The following is a 22,328-nucleotide window of genomic DNA, read 5'->3' as shown; positions in this document are numbered from 1 at the left end:
TTTTTATGTATTTGCTTTCGTAAAAGTAAAATAGCTTCTGATTTATTTATATATGAATTAACTCAAGTTTCCTTAAACGCGTGTATTAGGGGGTGTGTATCACTGAATAAGCTTTTTATTTTGTTATAAATGCATTATGATAAAAATGATAAATCAGTGTAATTTGATTGACGGAAACTTCGTAACAAAATATTATCTTGTATCACTCTGTATAAATCGGGGATTATAATGATAACATTACAATAGTAGACTTTTTTAATTGCATGTCGTCTGCTGTGCAATCAAGATATGAATCACTCCCAAGTTACACTATAAAGAAGTTGTAAATGAAACATAACAGTATATAATATATTTCTAATTTGAGTTGTGATTTTATAGAGAAATCATTACAAAAAGTTTTATAATACATATATGAGCCGCACCATGACAAAACCAACATAATGGATTTGCGACCAGCATGGATCCAGACCAGCCTGCGCATCTGCGCAGTCTGATCAGGATCCATGATGTTCGCTATCAGTTCCTCTACTTGTTATAGAGTTTGTAAGTTTGTGGCCGGGATCCATGCTGGTCGCAAACGCACTATGTTGGTTATGTCATGTCGCGGCTCATATATCAATGAAAAAAAACTTCGAAATTGTCAAATATAATGACCGTTGTGCAATCACCTTCCATCGACTTAAAAGCTCAAAGTTTATATATATATATATATAAATTATATGGCGGTAAATTTTCACACAAAATTAACACGTGACATGTCCGGGCGAACGTATTTGACAGCGAAAGCTGCATTAGCGATGGAATCTCACTTAATATAGACTGTACACATCTCCCGAAACAAGTATGTAGGTTCCAGCGGGGTAAACAAAATTCGGAACACTTCCCGAAAAGAAGAAACATTAGCTCCATTGCTCAGGAAGGAGACTTTCTGATTCTTCAACAACAATATATTAGTCACAATGGTTGTTATTCACTGAAAACAGGAATCATATACATTGAGGCAGATATATAGTATACATGTATATATAATGCATATTAAATCAAAATCAAAATTTTAATCCAAATGGTCTAATATGGGCGACACAGGAATATAGAAAAAACTAAAACTTGGCAATTTATGTGAGAATGAATTTGTTTTATCTTTCAAAGTTTGTCATATTCATGACAAGTATATGTAAGAATTAACGAATTGTAAATTCAAAGATACACTCTACTTAAACCACCTACAGAAGAAAATTGTTGAAATGTTGAAAGATAATAGTCTTTTTGTGTATGTCATTTTTGTTAAGCGTTATGTCTTCAATTACATAATTAAAATATTTTATATAGCTTGTTTTCACTTCTCAATTTCTTTGTTGTAACAAATCCGATGCTGATTAAAGAAACACACAGTCTTGATGATCTTTTCTCATTTATAAAGTCTTGTATATATCCAAAATGCCTTTATATTTGATGTATTAAATGTATATTCACAAAGAATTGTAACAGAGTCGGTTGATATTTAAACCGGAAGTTGTTTACGCAATGTATGTATTGTCAGAACCTGTTTCAAGCCCTGCGAGATGATCTCGAGGCGGAGGAGCTTGAGGTTGTGGGTTCGGTCTCGGTCTTTCCGTTGGAAGGGGTATCTTTTTCGGCGGAGAGTAACTCGCTACTAAACTGGACATAGGGACATCTAAGATCTTTTCACTTTCGTTTCCCTTTTTACTGTCATCCATACTTGAATATTCTGGAAATATTTTCAGTTGTTAAATACACATAATTAAATGAAAGTACGACTGAAGTATACGAAAAAGATCTTATTTTATCAAAGGTAAAATCGAGACAAAATCAAATAAAATTTACGTACCTAATGATATAATAATGTATGTCTCGGTTTTGAAAATATAACGTTTCTACCGGTATGACTTACGTATGAAGTAAAAATAGCACAGTTCTAATTACATATTCCTATTATCCATACGCGCAACCAATGATCATTTAAACATGCAATTTTCAATAAAGAACATACGCTTTTGTCATTCTGTACATAATCAATGCGGTTGTCTTTGAATTCTATTTGGCCTTTCTTCGATATTTTCAGTAGTTGTATTTACAAAGTGAGATACGATAGCACAGAGGTAACATGCATGTGTGTTTTTTTTATTTATCTCGTGCGCACGACATAGTATCTCGTGTACACGAGATAAATAAGTCGTGTGCACGAGATACTATGTTGTGCGCATGAGATACTATGTCGTGGGCACGAGATAATTTAGTATTGCGCACTATGTCTTGCGTAACGGATACTCCAAGGGGTGTTCAAGTATGAATTCAATTGAGTTAATTTTCAGAAGTGCTTAACAAACAATGCCAAAATAATTATCTCAATCCTTCAAAATAGTCACCATCATGAGATATACAAAGTTTAAACCTTTTAATCTAATTTTAAAATGCGTTTTAATAATCTTTTCGAGGTATACTGTTCAGACACTGGAAAATAGCCGAAATGAGATTTTTTCACGTTTGTTATTTTCTTCCAGCAATGTATTTTTGAGCCTCAGAAATAGAAAAAAAATCACAAGGGGCAAGATCTGGCGAATAAGAAGAGTGGGGAAGCTCGACAACCTTTTCCTGTTTCAGATATTTTGGTACAATGGCCTCTTTGTGTGACGAAGCATTCATGCAACAACCTGACACCACGGAGACCAGTTGCTGGTCGACGGTTTTTGAAAATTTCTGAAGGACATTGCCTTTGTAAAACTTAGTATTTACCGATTTATCCTTTGGTACGGCAATTTGAATAGCAAGACCTTGATTGGTAAAGAAAATTACAAACATGACCTTTATGACGTTCGTGGTGCGTTTTTCTATGCAAGGTCCTTGACTTTCTTTGGTTGCCCATATTTTGTTATGTTTCTTTCGCTTAATAAAACTGAACCCACGTCTCATCGCCAGTGATGATATTTGCGAAAAATCGATTGTTGTATTTAGGGAGCTGTTTCAACAATTGTTTGGAGATTCTTACCCGAGAAAGGTTTTTCCTCTTTTGTAAGGAGATGGAGTATCCATCTTGCAGTTATCCTTCTCATTTTTAAATCACGTCTGAGAATGTTATGAGCGACCCCTACAGAGATACCAATGCATTTAGCTGTATACCTAGTTCAGTAGCAATCAAATCCTTTACTTTTCAAACATTTTTTGGCGAAGTTGCAGTTTTTGGATGGCGTGCATGATGTGCATCGTTTACTGAATCCACACCACTTTTAAATTTCTTACACCACTGTGTGACAGATGAAAAAAGAAAGTTCACACGCAATATTTCATTAAATATTATTTCGCCTGTATACTAAGAATACAGCGGGTTTTTCTTTATATAGGACCGTATTTGGTCAGTGAAAGGAGACCTTTTCCAACCATTTTTAACTTTAGTTTACACGAGTAGATAACGTTAATCGAGCGACTCCTGTATTTATCAATTGAATCAAATGCGATACATGTACATAGTTCGTGTAAAACGTGGTTAAAAACAAGATATTGACCTAGTTGCATTCATATTTGAACATCCCTCGTAAGTCATGGGCACGAAATAATTAGGCCGTGCGACCGATATAATTAAGCCGTGCGCAAAACATTATAAACTAATTAGATTACACTTTAAATACATTAATGTTTTAAACTTAGAAAGTTCCTGGTTAAGATTAACATTCAATATTAATCTTTAAAATAACTGAATGTATTCAAGTGAATATTGATACAGGGTTAGGATCATATCAGGAGGTCACGTATGACAGCCATTTCTTTTGAGCTATGGCCCTTTTATATGCCCCACTTAAAAAGTGGGGAGCATACTGTTGTCTGTTATCATTGTTTATGCGATGACTCGAGAAAGAATAAGCCCTTGTTTATTTTATCTTGTAGGGACATTGCTCCTAATCAGTAGATGACACCTAATGATTTTGAGGTAATTGGGACAAAGATCAAGGTCACAGCGACGCTTAATGTAAACCCCTTGTCCAGTCAATAACTTAAGAAGGAATAAGCCATTGGTATTGTTACTTAATACATTGCCCTTAGTCCCTCAGTGACCAGTAGAAAATTTCTATTGATTTTGGATGTCATCAGGTCAAAGGGCAAAGCCACAGAGACACATGATGTGAAATTCTTGTCAAATCATTAACCCAAGATTAAATAAGCCATTAATGTTACTTGGTAGGAATATTGCTCATGGTAAGTAGATGATATGATATCTACTGATTTTGAGGTTGTAAGGTCAAAAGTCAATGTGACAGTGAAACTTCCTAAAAGCATAAGTGTGTATATAGGCCACTGTGACAGGCAGGTGAAGGAGGGGCATCATTGACCTATGGCATATTTCTAGTTAACTAAGATATTTGAATTAAATTTTACTTGCAACAGCTGTCTTCAAATCAAATGAAAGTATTCACTTGAATTTTTATAAATGTATTATACGACATAGTAATTCGTGCGCACGACAAATAACTCGTGCGCACGGCTTAATTAAATTAAATTAAATCACTGCACAGAGGTGACATGTGTATGCTTTTATTTATCTCGTGCGCCCGAGATACTATGTCGGGCGGACGAGATACTATGTCGGGCGGACGAGATGAATAAAAACATTCACATGTCACCTCTGTGCCACCGTAGAGAGACAGAGGTATACCGCGCTGCTGCAAATTTTAAATTCCCTACCTGTGGTAATACAATAATTGACACAACGTGTGTACCGTTAGAAACTATTAATTGAGCGATCATTTTGAGCACCAATTCTTATGATATCGATACTGCATGTACATACTCTTGTTTTTGGCACCCAACATTGATATTAACCCTATACTTATTTTTGATTTCAAGCAATGATAAAATAAACCACTTTGCACAAGAATTAGACTCTCTAGCAGGCTTTATAACCTCTGATCCCTTTTCAAAATTCCATTTTATTTAGTTCCGCCCATTGTTTTTTTCCTTCGGAGCACACACTTTCTTTTACTTGGGGGCCACACGCCGACTTTCATGAAATGGCATGAAAGTGTCGCTTTGAAGGTTCCATGATAACCGCCCAATGAACACGTGAATTCTAACTTTCACCATTTTCGTATTTAAATGTTTAATTCTATTAAGCCGGTGCTGGGGGGGGGGGCGTGAACGGTAACGTGCACTTTCCAGTACCATCATTGAACAGGCTCGCTGCAACATTTTATTTTTTTGTCGTTTTGGGCATTCTTTAGAGGTTCCGTTTTCTGTATGTCAATATTCACCATTAATAAATAAAAGTCATGCTACGAATTTGTAAATTTATTTTACTACCAACATTTTTCCAACTTCAAATTTCAACAACTGCTTAAGTAACTAGGAACTTTGAAAATAAAATTCAAAACCATTATGGACAATGTTAAGAGCTCAGTGTGTAAAACTGCAAAGATGTGCAACCAAATCCACACTGTCGTTGTTAGCGCTTCGATAAGGTAAGTAAAGGAAAATTGAAGCTATGGGAATATACACTAGAGAATTTTTTAATTTTGAACTTTGATCCTGATCTTGATTCTGATCCTTAATTCTTCGTTAATATGGAGCCAAAGCTGCACGAGATGAGATGAAATAGAGTTCAACAGAACAAGACATAGTGTGCGTGATTCATTTATTATGTAACTTTTACACCAGAAGATTGATTTGTCATGGAAAATTTGCAGTCTATAGACATTTGTAAACATTTAAATGAACGATGTTTTTAATGAGAATTGAATATAAAATACATACATATATATAAATGTAATGAGTCGACATGTCTCATTCCCGCTGGCACTACTTTAAGCAGATTCAAATATCCAGCAATAAGTGATACAACATGGACAGAACAAAATAATTACACTAAAAATAAGATACGACATTTTACACAATTGACAACATGACTTCTGTCTGACCATCTTATACCCGGCTTATCGGCCTTGTTTTGTAAGGTAGTGGTGCTGATGTCAGCTGTTCAAAAATACAGTCAAAAGAATGGCGGATGTCATCGTTCTCTCTTTTAAACGTGAATCTTTGTAGAAAATTTGTAAATATCAGAAAAATCTCCATCTTTGCCAAATTTTCTCCAAGGCACATCCGAGGACCTGGAAAACAAGATTCCAATAACATTGAAGATAAGCATTTACTTTTATCTGACTGAATGAACCTTAGATAGCTAAGAGCTGTATGCTGTTAACTTTAGATAGTTTTGTATTTAAACAAATCTGAAAAACAGATTACTGTTATCTGTAAGCTGCTTGGCTACATATTTATGCCACCCGTCTGTCATACTAACTTGTTTAATGAAAATTGATCAACAATTTAAAGAAAAAAAGACATTGCTACTATATATATTTTTTATCTTTATCAACATAAAATCTTACATTTTATGACATTCAACACTTTCAATACAAAAAGAGGCAATGTTCAAAAGAAGATAATCACTGTTATTAACAGTTAATATAATTTTATAATTGTTATTATGTTCTGAGACCTTTCCATTATCTCTCATCAAACCATGGATTTATATTACATATATAAATCCGTGATCAAACCTAGTCTGCGATCTTCATGTAATTTTGCTGATTTTAATGCTGACAAGATATTTACCTATACTGAATGGCATGAACGCTTTATTCTTCTTAATCTTTCCGTCCTGTAAAAATCTCTCCGGATTAAACTGCCTGGGCTCATCCCAGTATAATGGGTCCATGTGTGAAGAATAGATATTAGCCTGTATGATTGAATCTTTTGGAATACGAAAACCTCTTAATATTGCCTCGTTCTCGTTTGTGTGCGGGATAGACATTTCAGCTGAAATAGTAAGGCAATCATACTTAGAACCTATGACTTTGTGCTACATTTTGTAAACAAAAGCAACAACAACGTAATAAAAATAACAAAAATAACAACAACCATAAAAACAACAAATCGTATGGAGTGTGTTAAAAGCGGTTTAGGCAAACAGCTTTTCAATCATCACCTATATATGGTATGAAATTCTTTTTTTTTTATTTATTTTAGTACACTTTTAGAAATTAGTTATTACAATATATGCAAATTGAAATTATTTTTGCGATAAACTTTAAATGTTATTATATATTTCTTTATGAGCAAACATTGTACATATCAAAATGATTAAATATGACATGACAAAATAATAAAATGAGCAGCTAACCGATATTTGACAATCTCTGTATCTCCATTAACGTCGCATCCACAAAGGGGAGAGTACCTCTGTCTGCCCACGTCACCGATCTTCCTCCATATTTCTACAATATAAATTTTTCATGATATATTTAACATAGGAACAATTTTGCCATTGAGTCTAGAAAATGCGCATGCGCAGATTTATGCAGTCTAGCTAGGTTCTATGCTGATGGTAACTAATTTTGTGTATTTTATTTCAATACTGATATCAAATCATTCAAACTTGAAATGGACTGTTCCAGATCAAAAACTGGACCAGTCTTTTATACAAGTCCAGCAGGTGATTGGTAAGAATTAAACAGGTGAATAATGTTATCGCCTTTGTCAATGTGTTTTAATCCAAGTATATTTGAGCCGTGTCACGACAAAACCAACATAGTACGTTTGCGACCAGCATGGATCCAGACCAGCCTGCGCATCCGCACAGTCTGATCAGGATCCATGCTGTTAGCTATCAGTTTCTTTACTTGTTATAGGGTCTGTAAGCGAACAGCATGGATCCTGATCAGACTGCGCGGACCGCGCAGGCTGGTCTGGATCCATGTTGGTCGCAAACCCATTATGTTGGTTTTGTCGTGACGCGGATCATTTAAAGGGTATAAAGCTGCATCATATTTTTTCATAAATTTTTCAAACACATACATAATGTTGTTTCCATGTATGGTTGATTCTCGAAAACGTTTTAGCATATAATGTCTCTGTTATTTAGTATACATGAATATAATATAAATTAAACTTGGAAGAATAATAAATGTTCCCAAACAAAATATGGTATCTTATATTAAGTAAGGTTTTAACTTTTACGTTTAGCTATGATTCCGTGCTTTGCCACACGCTGTGAAGAGAATATACAAACCTATTTCTTTCATACAGATATTTTGGGTGTATCCTTTTTTCAAAATTTAAAACCTATTTTAGCACCAGTCTTATAGCTCTATACACTTTAATTTTGATTGATAATAAATTACACTTAGATAATCCCATCTTTATACGCTTTGTCTTCATTAATTTATTCATTTAGTGAAATTATTTCTTTGATTGATTTATCTTACAAAAGATGGATTTTTAAATCTTTAAAATATCTTAGTTCGGCAATCAAACTGGTATAAGTTAAATGTCCGTTTCACTATTGATTATATCGACGTACCTCTTCTATTTCCTGTTGGCATTTCATTTGAACATCTGGATATTCTTGCATGAAAAGAAGTGACCAGTTAAGAGTGTTAGACGTAGTCTCAGACCCAGCTATGAACAGATCCAAAATGACATAGAATAAATTGTCCACTGAAATATATGAATATAGCACAATTATGTATGGATGCCAAATAAATACAGGTATATGTCATATATATCACAGGTTAATCTCTCGATTTTTCATTTACCAAGCTATATATCTTAAAAGCTCATGACAATTGTTCATTCTGAACATATTCATTTCAAACAGTACGATGGTTGCAGGGCGACAGTACGATTGAGTCGTATTGTCACCATCGAACTGCCGTACTGTCACCATCGTACTGTCGTAATGGCACCGCCGTACTGTCATGTTTCGCGCTTTCCTGTTCTTAGAGAAAACGCTCTGGCGTAGATTGCACGCTTGTGCTGGCTGATCTTGGTTTGATCGGTTGCCGCCAGTTGGGTAAGAGCTAAAATTGTGTGACATGGGAAAAGGATACTATAAAGTGGAAACATTGCAATATGCTTTGACTATTTATGGAAATATGCTATTTTCAACCCATTTTACTATTCAAATATACAAACAAATAATCTTTAAACAGTTCTTACATGTAAACAAACTATTTTCAGACTCCCCATGCTTAGCTTGAATAAAAAGGTCAACGAAATCTCTGATATTATCCCCATCAAACGTCTTCTCATGATCTTCTATTTCTTTCATTACATGTCCTCTAATCCAGTTAACAGCTTTCGTATTTCTCTCTTTTCCTTCTTCTTTCTGAAACAGTATATATTGAGCACAAATTAATTTTCATATTAACAAAGAAGAATAATGTGACCTAGATGAAAAGTAAGAATGTGATCTTAAGAATATGTTTATCATATGTATATCACAAAATAATACCACTGACTACTTTTTTTTATTGTTTTGTTGATTTTGCAACTTGATATATGTTTGTATACACTATAATACAGCGTTCAAATTATGTAGGGCTAGTGTTATAGAAAATTTGGATATAGGGAAATCTTTCGGAAGCAGTGAAGTCAACAAAATTGCATGAAAATTAAATTGCAATCTCGGTGATTGGAATATAATTATAAAGCCAATTTACCTCTTTATTCTGTAATATTTTGTATATGAATTTTGGAAGAGCGATCAGTAATCACATGTGTCGCCTCATGATGGCCAATTTTATGTTGGAACAAGTTTTGTGACAGACAGACAGACAGACGGACAGTGCACAACTAGACTTGGTACTGATCATTCCTGTAAAGTTTGGATAAAATTGCACCAGTAGTTTATGAGGCGTAGTCCGGACAAGCTTTTGTGTATCTGGCAACACACAGAAAAAAACACCTTTTTATCAAAGGGTCATAACTCGGCCAAAAATCATTCAACCAAAAAACGCGTGCAATATGCGCAAGGACTTGAGCTACAGATCAATCCTGTAAAGTTTCATTGAAATTGCATAAGTGGTATAAGAGAAGTAGTCCGGACAAACTTTAAAAATAAAAATTATTAAAGGGCCATAACTCTGACAAAAATCATTGAACCGAGAAATACTGACAATATGCACAACTAGACTTGGTACTGATCATTCCTGTAAAGTTTGGATGAAATTGCACCAGTAGTTTTTGAGGAGTAGTCCGGACAAGCTTTTGTGTATCTGGCAATACACAGAAAAAACACCTTTTTATCAAAGGGCCATAACTTAGCCAAAAATCATTCAACCGGAAAACCCGTGCAATATGCGCAATGACTTGAGCTACAGATCAATCCTGTAAAGTTTCATTGAAATTGCATTAGAGGTATAAGAGAAGTACTCCGGACAAACTTTAAAAATAAAAATAATTAAAGGGCCATAACTCTGACAAAAATCATTGAACCGGAAAATGCTGATAATATGCACAACTAGACTTGTTACTGATCATTCCTGTAAAGTTTGGATGAAATTGCACCAGTAGTTTATGAGGATTAGTCCGGACAAGTTTTGTGACGGACAGACGGACAGACGGAAGTTCTCACAGGACAGTAATTATGTGGCTACTCTATTGTTCTCTCTATTGTTCTTTTTAGCCACACAAAAGAAAATAGCCACATAAAAGCATTACGGAATGAATGACATCAAAGAGAAAGCACAGTTACCTATTGTCCCTCTAGCCACACAATTACTCTCCTGTGAGTGCGGACAGACAGACAGACAGACAGACGACGGAGAAGTGATCCCTATATGTCGCCACTACTCCGTAGAGGCGGCACAAAAATTACATACGACAGATAACAGGCCAGTTCTCGCAGCCAAGTATGTACAATAATTTAGTATTTTTTATATCAGATTTAAATGTGTACACTGTCGTACATCAATCATTAAAAGTAAAAGACTTGGTTTAAGTGTACACAAAATTGTTAAATATAATTGTGAAAATATGAAATTTACTTTATATCAAATTACAATTATATACACATCATAGTGTGTCCTCTACAGTAAAATATAGTACATGTACATGGTATTAGAAAGGTTACAATCAATTTCTTTATTGTAAATGATTTAATAGACCTATTTTAAAGAATGTAATGTTATATACATAAATCACTCTAAGAACAACAAGTTAATTCACATTTAAAAAATATTATCCAAATATAAATATATTGACGGTCTTATGTACTTATTAATAAATAGCTCTTACTTACAATTAAAACTTAATTTTCTTTCAATATTGGCTTACCTTTTGCCAAAGACAATTCCGTAAATAACATTTGTAATTATCATTGAAGTCAACAAACGCACGTCAATAGGATTTCCTTTAGTTTCGTTAAGAACTACAGTTGCAGCCTCTATTTCAACCACAATTTTCTCTTCAAGACTTGATTTCCCTACTCCAAAGTCTTTGAGTGATTGCAGAGTAAATTTTCTTAATACTTTCCAAGGTTTTCCACTCTGCATTACCACACCGGCGCCTTCCTGCTCTACAGTTTTCATCAAACGACTTGGTCTAGAGCTGAACTTGTCTGCATTAGTGACAAAAGCTTCGTGAATGGCATCGTGTCCGTGAATAAAAATAATATTTTCCGGACCCAGAGTTATATGCATTATTTCCCCATACCTCTTTGAGGCATCGCATAAAGCCACCGGAAGTCTCTTTTTCTTTGACTGCGGGTAAAATACCCACCAAAATTTCCCCTTTTAATGGGGAAAACTTAAAAGGGTCCTGGTGAAAATTTAAATCCTTTTATTTATCATTAAAACAGCAAAAAAAACTGCTAAAAACACGAAGAATTACAGAGGTTTGTCAACATGGGTAGAAAAAATTTTCCCCAAATTTGTCGTTTATTTCCAATCTAATTTTTTTTCCTCTCTTTTTTCGGGGTACAAAAAAAAATTTATGAAACTGTCTTGTCGGAATAGACGATATCGTTAAAGTTAAAGATATATCTCTGTAATACATTTAGTAAGATCAATATTTGAGTCTTATATATAGCAAAGATAAATCGTCCTATGTTTTAACCTTTCATATCCGCATATAATGCAATAATAATAACAACTCTCGATGACAGACACATCATCAAAAGTGACATATTTGTTATTTCATCATGACCGTCCTATGTTTTAACCTTTTGATGAATTACTATTACAAATAAACACACGAATTTCGTCACGACCGTTTAAATTAGCACAGTTCGCTAGATACACGTGCGCAACTAGAGCGTTTCACAAAGTTTAAAATTCAGTTTACTTTAGGGCATGATTGTAGAGGGTTAAGGAAAACTAGTTAAATAGCATCAACTATTTCTGAATCATTTTATTTTTCTTTACAAAAAAAAATACATGAATAATTCGTCATCATGATGCAGTAATGGGTTAACTCCTAATATGATTTAAGTAGGAGTTAAACCGTTACTGCACTAGGGTGACGATATGATTCTCTTCAATCGATCGCTGTCATGATATCTTAATTTAACCTTCATCTTTATTTCTACAGTTTAAATACCACATAATTATTATATTGCAATTTATATTAAAAATAAAATATTTTTACAAAATTTAATCCTCAATGCAAAACCACGGGGGTAAAGGAACTGTTACACGAGGGATGAAGTTCTCATGATTTTTCATCGTCCCTTGCTTAGAATCTGGTAGTTTTGTGTAAAATTTCCAAAATATTTTTTTTTTCGTTTTTCGACAGTTATCACAAAAAACTTCTGACAAGTTAGCATAAGAACTCCATCCTTCGTGTAACAGTTGCTCCCCCGTGAAAACTCTATTGTAGAGTTGTCTGTGAGAATATCATCTAACATCGAAGATACGTCTGTATTTAAAAAAAAACTTTTCAGGAATATCATATCAATAATCAGGAAATAATTTCGATTCAGAACAGTTGAAAGTATTTCCACAGGCACAATAATGCCCAGAAATGAGAACAAAATAGTTTCTCTTCTTTACACAGGGCTTATATGTAGGTTTTAATAATGAATTTTAAACACGTTTGACGAATATCACCTGAAGATAAAATAATTTTATAGAGGTATAGCAAAATGTAAACAAAGTAGTAACTTCACTTCCATACAAAACACTTAATCACTGTAAATGAACTAATTTGTATAAAACGCAGTAAAAACAAACGATGATTCATTTGTATTGTCAATGAGTTGTTATTTAGAAATTAGGATTAGGAAATACAAAGTTCATGAAAAACAAATTTAATACCATTCTTGGAGCTAAATGGGTCTTTCTGTATTAATAGTTTAAATAATGTGTTATGTTCCTCGGAAGAAAACAAACAAGACCGCCGCTATGTCCTTCTACACGTTCGCCTGTCCGTTCTTTTTATATTTCCGCCCTTAATTATTGCTTACTATTTCTTTTAACCATCAGTAGATTGCATATCAGAAAATCAGATCAGATTTTGGTGGATTTTGCAGTCTCTGGGTACATGTACATGTATGGATATATAAATTATTCATATATATTATATTGTTTTATTAGACAGTGAGGACATACATCGTTGTCATGGAAGTTTTTTTTTTTAAACTTAAGTGAATTTCATTTTCCTATTGTTTATGTTTTACCAAACACTTTAGAAACTATTGATGACAGTTTCCACAATTTCAATATTTAATAGGAAACAAAAAGAAAACAATGGTCGGTTTTGTGGTGATTTCAAATAAATTCCTTCTGAATTTTAACGTCATATACTTGAGTTCAATAGTTATAAACAAAAAGAATGTGGTTTCTTATCATTATATGTAAAAAGATAAATGGATGTACACTAGTTTATCGTCAGATTTAAAGAGAACTAATGACGCGGATATCCTATAAACTTTCCCACCTCTTGTATCCCAGCGTTATCTCTTCCTGCTCTTAAGAGCAAAATTCAACAACAAATTTTCTAACATTCTTCAGAGGAGATTATATTTGCGATTAATATTATACCTGAGCACATTTAGAGACATCAAAACGATATTTACTGAAATGTCTGTAACCGGAATACCTAGCATGTTTTACATTATATCATGCTTTCAATCGCCAACTTCTGTTTGCTTGATAGCAGGATTTTGTTTGATGATTGTATGCAAATGTATCCGTGCGCGTACTATTCCACCAGGGCCATGGGCTTTACCGATTCTCGGAAGTGTCGGCTTTTTTCGCGCCTTTAAACGCAGACGACATCTTATTCTGTCAGATTTGAGTGAAAAATATGGAAATATTTTCAGTGTGTATGCAGGTACTCAACTTGTTGTTTTTCTAAACGGATATGACGTAATTCGTGAAGCGTTTGTAAAAAAGGCGGCAGTCTTCAGTGACCGACCTAGCTGGTTACCATCGTTACAATATGGACTATCAGAGGGAAAAGGTTAGTAAGTTTAGATACAATATATATCTAAACAAAATGTAAAATATCAATTGTTTTATATATCTCATATCAATCTCTCGGCGTTTTTTTTCTAAATATCTTTGTTATTGTTGTTTTTGTTTGCGGTGGTGGTGGAACTTTTGTTGTTGTTATAGTTATATATGTAACATTCTTTAAACTGGAAAGATATGAAGCTTTCACTTTTTTATTTCCCAACACCTCTTAATCACTTTTGTTTAGACTCTGTAAAATATGAAACAAGTATACTACTGCACAAGTTACGGTTTGCGGAAACAAATTACGTTGTTAAATACATTCCTTCATTTTCAGTATTGTTGTACATTATTTGACAAAAAAAACCTTCTTCAAGGGATAAATATGATATAAGCTGTTAAGAAATTACAATGTAATTTGATGTTCCCTAGTTAACTTTAAGTGTTTTAAGGGTGGTTGTTCTATTAAAATTCCCGTTCGTGACTGATATAATAAACAGTGCGGGGGATGGTGTAGATGAAGTCTCCATCTACTTATGAAACTTGGAAAATCTCAATACAACATTTATAGTGTCTGTCCGACATAAAATCTAACTTGCCTCTTTTCATTTTATGAAATCGCACCTCTATAAGGTTAACATTATAAAAATGTTTATTGTTATTTTGAAGAAACTAAATGCATTAGTATTACTGTAATACATATATTTGAAAATCTATGAACGGAAAAAAAAGAAGAAAAATATTTAACTTTTTTTTCATAATCAGCTTCTTTCCATTGGTTACCTCATACTAAAATTATAACAAATGACAATCTACAACAGGGCTGGTATGGCAAGAGGCAATACACGCCGGCGCGGCCAGAAAATTCGCCCGCCAAGCACTGCGAGAATTTGGTCTAGGTCGAAGAAGTCTCCAAGACAAAGTGCTACAAGAAACGAGTTATATTTCACATGTCTTTAAAGAAGAGATTGGAAAACCTTTCACGTTGAAACCAACATTAAAAAAAGCAATAACAAACATCATACATGATGTTATATTTGGTAAAAGGTAAGTAAAGTTGAGGGCGTGTAAAGATAGCTTTGGTATTTTAATATTGAATAATTTTTCACCGCTTCTAAACAATAATAATTTCTAAGGGGGCTAAATTCATAAAGTAACTATGGCGTGTTTTACTGATTTTATATCCTTTCAATTGTCAGTCCTGTTAATTCCTGTTTAATGATATGAAGCTGTTTAAACTGAAGAAATCTTACGATGTCATTGTATGTTTTAACATTAATCTTTTCAAATTACGTCATTAATAATTTAAAGGCACATAATGCTTAAGAAAAGAATACTTTTTCTTCTTAAGAAAGCGCCAACATGTATTTTCTTTAAAAAGTAAGTAACGTACGGTTTAAAAGCATAATAGATGTTAAATAAACACGTGAAGAAAGTAGCGCTGAATGTGGAATTATTTGTCATAAAAGTAGCAAAATGTAAAGTAAAACAAAGTAGTATTTTCACTTCAATACAAAATTCTAAATCACTTTAAATGTACTACTTGCCAAAACGTAACAGGAGAAAAAGGATGACTCGGGTAATTGGCCAATATATAACTTTTTCGAAGCTATAACATGACACCAGAAATTAAAAGCTTTTGAGAAATGAAAATGAATAGATTTCTGAGACATAATGGGCCTTTAAAATGAATTTTTTTATTTAAAGGTTAGACTTGAACGACGATGAACTAAGCAGGCTAATTCAACTGATTGACGAATTCTTTAAAGGCGGACTATTCATTCCAAAGAATTTTCTACCAGGGATTATAAGATATTTTCTGCCCGAGGTATGTGACCCCTCTCTTCTCGACATATACCAGTATTTCAAAACATACAATGCAATCCGTTACAAAGGAGCTTTTTCTTGCTTTGCTTTATTAAAGGGACTCCACAGAGGTTTTTTGGCATGAAGGGACTGGAAATAGTTTTTTGAGATTATTACTCCATTTGGTGTAGATCTACACCAATAACAGTTTTTTTACTTATGTGCAAAATTTCAGATCATTAGCTCGCTCCGTTTTTCCAGAATAATTATTATAATAGTGAAAAATGACCCACACTTGAAAAGCGTTTAAACGCTTTTCACTCAAATAGGACTGAAAATAGCACAAACATACGATTTTCAATATATTTCTTGTATATTTCTTATATATCTTATTTATATTTCTGTTTTAAGTGCTCATGTTTATCTATGTGAAAAATTAAAATTTTATTTTTTTAGGCTTATAAACCTTAGTGGAGTTCCTTTAAAATGAAAGGAATTATAGCAAAATGAAAGCTTATTTCAACTTACAACATACCCTTGGTTGGGCATAATATCACTTTAACGAATATGTTAAGAATTCTGCTATGGATGTTTCACTGTGTGTATATGTATTGAATTGTTATTAAATACTAGTGTGATAGTAATTTTTAAGATTTCTTGGGTAAAATATTTTTTGCAGAATGAGGCAGTGTATAATAAGAAGCAGACGACAATCAACCACTTAAAGAAGTATATATATGACAGAATATCAGAACATGAACGTAACTTTGACAACAACAACATACGCGACTTCGTAGACCTTTACGTTAACTTTTCCAAACAAGAGGACAGCAACATTTCTAGTAAGCTTTTATTAAATATAGCGTTTGGTCCTTTTAAGATATCTAGAATTGTCTAGAAGAGTGGGATTTTAAAGTTTTAGATTTTCTTATGTATAAAGAGATTGGCTGATTTGACACCATTTTGGAAAGCAATTACAGTTAAATGTATGTTACTTTAAATATAAATGTTATTGCAAGTAATGTTACATACTCTGTTCTTGAAATATATTGTCACAAAAACATTTAAAAATATCGTGCTTAGAATTATGTTTTCTGTAAACGTTTCAAGTGTTTTTTAATTATTATTATTTGTGGTTGTTGTTGTTAATTCACTGGATTTCGTTATGTCGTTATTTTCCGCAGAATAAAGACGCATAGAAGTGATAACAAAGAAAGTAGATGTTTAATGATTTAAAAAGCTAGTTGTCTGTGCAACTGAGAATATAACCATGCTTTCATACTCTGAAGCAATATAGCATTCATTTTTTAAATCGCATTATACTTTGATTAAATCCAATTATTTTACGTTTTGATGTTGAGCTTGTTATAACAAGGATTTGTCAATAAATCAATTACAATTATATATTCACAGAAGGAGAAGTATTCCGGATGATTCTGGATCTGTTCCTAGCAGGGTCTGAAACAACTGCTAGTACCCTAGACTGGTGCTTTATGTTCATGGTGAAGTATCCAGCTATTCAAGAAAACTGTTTTCTAGAGATTAGAAAGGTAAAAGTGTTGATACAAAGTTTCAATTTTCATTTGTTATTTATACATCCGCTATATTGATATGTGTTGTTTGTGGTTCCAGCCTCATGACCTAAGCAATCTGTCCGCGGAATTCACAAATTCACAACTAGTCACAACGACAAAAAGCAGGTCATATTGAATCTCTATAGTGTTATTATCTCTTGCTGCATTTGTTTTAGTTTGCTAGCGTTATATTAAACCAAGTCTTATATATTCACTGAAAGAATATGCCATTTTTTAGATATAAATTTAAACTATTCTTAATGAATTTATTCATATGAATTCGACGCATTAAATATAGCAGGATGCATCAGGCTCTGTCCTGCAAGAGTAAGCGGCCAGGATGAAGTAGAAAATAGGCGATAAATGTTTCGGTTTCTGTAAACAATGGTATGTCTACTCTCAAATACGCATGAAGATTAAGTGATACTTATCTTGATGAACATTTTTATATACGTTATCAATTGCAATGTCAATAGCACGAAATCTTTGAAATAAAATCTTTAATTCACTCCATTACAGCTTCAAAAAATACAGCCTGAAATGGAGCAGATAGATTGGTCACATAGACATCATTTACCATATATTGAAGCCACCATAGCTGAGATACAAAGACTGGCAGTCATAGGTAGATTATTTACTGAAAATTCTTTTTATACAAAGCTGAGATACAAAGAAAGGCAGTAATAGGTAGAATCTTTACATTAAGTTCTTGTCATACAAAACTGTTTACTACTTTTGCAATATTTAAGTCCCTTCCGTTAATTTGTTAAACAAATCATTAAAAAACGATAGCAATTGGTATATGCCAGTCATTTTGACATTTGATCAACGCATAAAATAATTGTTCATAAATCGCCAAGCACCATACAGTTTTCGAATTAGATCAATATGAAACTTTTTTGTGTTTTCATATCTATTCCATGTTTACATATTATGGTGATAAACTAAAATATTGATGTTGTTTATTGTCTCATAGTTCCTCTCGGATTACCACATATGGCATCAGAAGATGCTACATTGCAAGGTTACGCCATACCAAAGAACACCATTGTGTTCGGGAACCTGTACTCCTGTTCCATGGACAGTAATGCATGGAGTAATGTCAACGACTTTAAACCAGAGCGACATCTTGATGAACATGGTCAGTTCAAACGAAACGAGAGGCTTATTCCATTCTCTATAGGTATAATTGTTGAATTTGTTAAACTTTTTTAAGAACATTCTTCACACTTTATAACATGTCATCAATATCTTGTTTACTGCATGTCGTTTAATTTATGCTTCATACAGAAATGCAATATATATACATACTAGTTGAGCTTGATTACATAAGAGGCTGATTAACATTGGAATAATATTTGGAAAATATAACTACATGTATGTATTTTCAAAGAAAATATAAAAAAATAAGCAGTGCATTATCTTTATTACAAGTTACACATTCAACAGTGTGATGAATATATTAGGGAACACAAACTTAACAAATATAATAAAAAAATATATAGAATTAATAAAATTATGATATGATATTTGACTTATACATATATTATCTATCGTGTACAATATTTACATCCTTTCTCTTGCTTTCCTTATTGATACTTTATCGTTCTTCTTTGTCGTTTTACAGGGCCTAGGATGTGTTTAGGAGATTCAATGGCAAGACTTGAAATATTCTTGATGTTTTCAAACCTTATCAGACAATTTAAGTTCACAAAGTACGGTGAAGGTAGCCTGTCCGCAACACATGTGAAGGAGAATCATCCTATATCGAGCGCAGAGAATTTTCAAGTAATGATAGAGGAGAGATTTGACGGTATTGAAGTGACAAATAATCTCATTGGTTAGCACGAATGTCTTTGTTGAGATCGCGTTACAGTCTTTAATGTATGTCTGTTTTGTTTATATCTGACGTAATCATTGTTTGTAATAATTCGCATATTCCTTACTTATCGACAGTTTGAAGTACTGAGGTTCATCGAATCAATAAGTATATACTAACGTCTTGGGTCTGTAAAGAAAATAAATGCATAAATATATATCAATGTGAGGGAAAAAAGGCAAGTGCAAGTCCTAATGTCTATTATCAAATATAGATACATCTAAAGCTGCAGAAGAATGTTTAAATCTTTAAAACTGGAATTAGCAAAGGAAAAAGTTCTGTATTATGTCTAAATATTTTTCCTGGCAAAAGTGTCCCTCATATTGAAATTTATTCAAAACGATAAAATAAGCCATTTAAAAATGCTGATCATTTTCTGTAAACCATCAATTTCCTTCCAAAAATCTGATCTTTTTTATTGATATTGTATATATGCTTCTTGTGTTGAAATAAAAACTCATTTTAAGTCGAGTGTTTTTAACACTACATTTCCGAACATTCTGCAATACCATATGTAGAATCTATAATAATATACATGAACCGTATTTTGATCCGCGTTTAAATACGAATCACTTAAAAGTTCTCTTGTAAACGGACACTGCAGGTTTATGTGTTCCATAATAAATAATTCAGAATAAAACACTTTACAGTTCAATTCAATTATTATTTATTAAAAATCATCAGAAGTAATTGTAAACGAGTCGCCATAATTTGCCGATTTTTGTCGAAATATACCAAATTTACTCATTTTTATATCCATGTTTCATCCTATGAACATTTACACATAAAAGAATAGTAAATCTTACCTTTATATCTTCCGGAAAGTTCGGCAACCTCGGATTCTAATGTGTTCACATCAGTCTGCAATTTAGCTTTAAGTCTCTCCCTTTCTGCTCGCCTACGTAGTTTTGCATCACTCAAGGATTCTTTCTCTCTTTCTAAACGTTTCTTCCTTTCAACGAGTTCCTTTAGCTCGTCATCTGAATCATCGATGTCACTGTAACTACATATGTTAAGACGTTAGCTGGCGTCTTCATTTAGACATATAAGCAGAATGAAAACTCTTTCATAAATTTTTCTATGAAACATTTACATTTTGATAATAATTTGATCTAAAGAAAATGGATATCGTTTTTGTGTACACATACTGTCTGTATATACTGAATATAAAAACTAAAACAAATGCACTTAAATTAAATATCGTCATTCGTGAACTATAATGATATAGAACTTGACTCAAATAATATGAAGAAAAAAATCGTTGCTGCCTAAAAGCGCATTTATAAAAATGATACACAACTATGTATTGATAGACAGAAATAGAATTTTTTATTCCATTGAATGATATTATACCATGCTAACAAAGAGATTACATGTTTCACTACCAAATTATCAGCAAATACGTGAGTGAGGAAAAAGAAAAAAACAATCTCACTATAATTGTATGATAACTAGACTTTAAAAGTACCTGGATGCTTTGGGGGAAATTTTTACCGGGCCCGGTTTCATATTTGTGTACTCAGGTCCTTTTCGGATGACAATATCTGGTTCGGGTTTTATATTTTTGTATGTTGGTACTTTCTTGGCAACACATTCGGGCTCGGGCTTCCGAGGAGAATCCATTTCGTCTTCATTGTCCCTTGCTACTTGTTCATCACCGCTACAATCAGCGGGCATATCAACTGGTTCACCTTGGCTACTAACTGTTTCACCAAGTTCGTCACCGCTACAATCAGCCACATTGTCCTCTATTTCCGATGGTTCGTGTGGCATATTTTCTCTCATATATGCGGCTAGAAGCCTTTTAATCTACAAAATAACACAACAAAAAATGTTTTACTTGCCGCGAATAACTATTGATCGAATAAAAATGAACAATTCATCAAACTACAACGTCTAAATAAATATAAATACATTTTGTATACTTTAAAGTAATAAAAATGAACGTAACGACTCAGACAATAAAGTTATCTTTTGCAAAAAAAGGCTATATACATGTATTCTCTACTAAAGATTCAAATTTCCAACCAACATTGACTTCTTGTTCTTTATTGTTAGTTAGAACTATTGCATTTTCGAAGTATATATGTACTAATAAGTCAGAACTTCTTTATTTTACTCAATCATTCATATATTTCATATTATACACGCTAAATATATTTTACCTTTCCGTTTTATAAGCCTTGGTATTAGTGTATCTATCTATCTACCTGTTAGAAAACCATTGCACCATCTACACTGTTGTTATCTGTTACCACTAAAATAATCTTCATGTTATCGTGAACATTCTAAATTGCAAACTTCCTGTGGAATTATTCGTATTGTATTGAAACATGTGTTGAACTTTTTCAAAACATTAGATATAGTTTACAGGTGTATGTGTGGGTTTATTTGATGAATAATGAATATAATCATTTTAACAGTTATTATATTACATGATAGCGTGAATCAAATATAGTTGTGCCATTTATATGTCTATACAAGGTACATTTTAAGTGAGTCAAGTGTGGAAATTGGTCGGTTTATACAATATTTTTAGCCCTTTACATGTTCATGAAACAAATGAATTGTGTTACAAAACCAAACAATACCTGTCGACAAACGTTCTTATTCCAGTTGGCAGGTGTCTAAAACAAGTCAATATCAGAAAATTACTTTGATAAAGAAATGAAATATACGAGTACTTACGTTTACAATCAATGCTGTACGTATCCTTTACAATTGATGCTGTAGTCCTTACTTTTTCAAGTTTAGAAAAGGAAAATAGCAAACAAATAAATGTATGGTACCAGTTGCGTTTCCCGCGCTCGCTAATATTTCAACTTGAAT

At 32.9% G+C, this 22,328-nt stretch overlaps 3 protein-coding genes and 1 long non-coding RNA gene across 4 annotated transcripts; 1 reads left to right on the top strand and 3 right to left on the bottom strand.

Moving 5' to 3' along the window:
- Nucleotides 1–1,629: 1,629 nt before the first annotated feature.
- Nucleotides 1,630–2,148, bottom strand: LOC132713867 (uncharacterized). The gene is made up of 2 exons (XR_009623499.1): nucleotides 1,850–2,148; nucleotides 1,630–1,729 (listed from the first exon to the last, which is right to left on the bottom strand). It is a non-coding gene; the product is annotated as an uncharacterized LOC132713867 (long non-coding RNA).
- Nucleotides 2,149–5,624: 3,476 nt separating this feature from the next.
- LOC132713863 (cytochrome P450 2U1-like) lies at nucleotides 5,625–9,538 on the bottom strand. The gene is made up of 6 exons (XM_060696563.1): nucleotides 9,507–9,538; nucleotides 9,004–9,172; nucleotides 8,366–8,502; nucleotides 7,187–7,280; nucleotides 6,619–6,822; nucleotides 5,625–6,113 (listed from the first exon to the last, which is right to left on the bottom strand). Exons 2-6 carry the CDS (start codon nucleotides 9,113–9,115, stop codon nucleotides 5,929–5,931), a joined length of 732 nt encoding a protein of 243 aa, XP_060552546.1. The 5' UTR covers nucleotides 9,116–9,172; nucleotides 9,507–9,538; the 3' UTR covers nucleotides 5,625–5,928.
- A 4,081-nt stretch (nucleotides 9,539–13,619) lies between these two features.
- On the top strand, nucleotides 13,620–19,965 carry LOC132713862 (cytochrome P450 2U1-like). Its single transcript, XM_060696562.1, has 8 exons — nucleotides 13,620–14,247; nucleotides 15,062–15,287; nucleotides 15,948–16,068; nucleotides 16,726–16,888; nucleotides 17,460–17,596; nucleotides 18,140–18,245; nucleotides 18,597–18,803; nucleotides 19,248–19,965. The coding sequence occupies exons 1-8, from the start codon at nucleotides 13,866–13,868 to the stop codon at nucleotides 19,463–19,465; spliced, it is 1,560 nt and encodes a 519-aa protein (XP_060552545.1). The 5' UTR covers nucleotides 13,620–13,865; the 3' UTR covers nucleotides 19,466–19,965.
- Nucleotides 19,615–22,183, bottom strand: LOC132713866 (uncharacterized). The gene is made up of 4 exons (XM_060696565.1): nucleotides 22,091–22,183; nucleotides 20,968–21,308; nucleotides 20,306–20,502; nucleotides 19,615–19,628 (listed from the first exon to the last, which is right to left on the bottom strand). Exons 2-4 carry the CDS (start codon nucleotides 21,282–21,284, stop codon nucleotides 19,615–19,617), a joined length of 528 nt encoding a protein of 175 aa, XP_060552548.1. The 5' UTR covers nucleotides 21,285–21,308; nucleotides 22,091–22,183.
- Nucleotides 22,184–22,328: the final 145 nt, after the last annotated feature.

The sequence above is a fragment of the Ruditapes philippinarum genome, unplaced genomic scaffold (genome assembly GCF_026571515.1).
Source record: "Ruditapes philippinarum isolate M1 unplaced genomic scaffold, ASM2657151v2 ctg1821_1_1_1_1, whole genome shotgun sequence".
NCBI classification, from domain to species: domain Eukaryota; kingdom Metazoa; phylum Mollusca; class Bivalvia; order Venerida; family Veneridae; genus Ruditapes; species Ruditapes philippinarum.
Note: the sequence above shows the minus strand (reverse complement) of the source record. Positions and strands in the feature narration are given on the sequence as shown.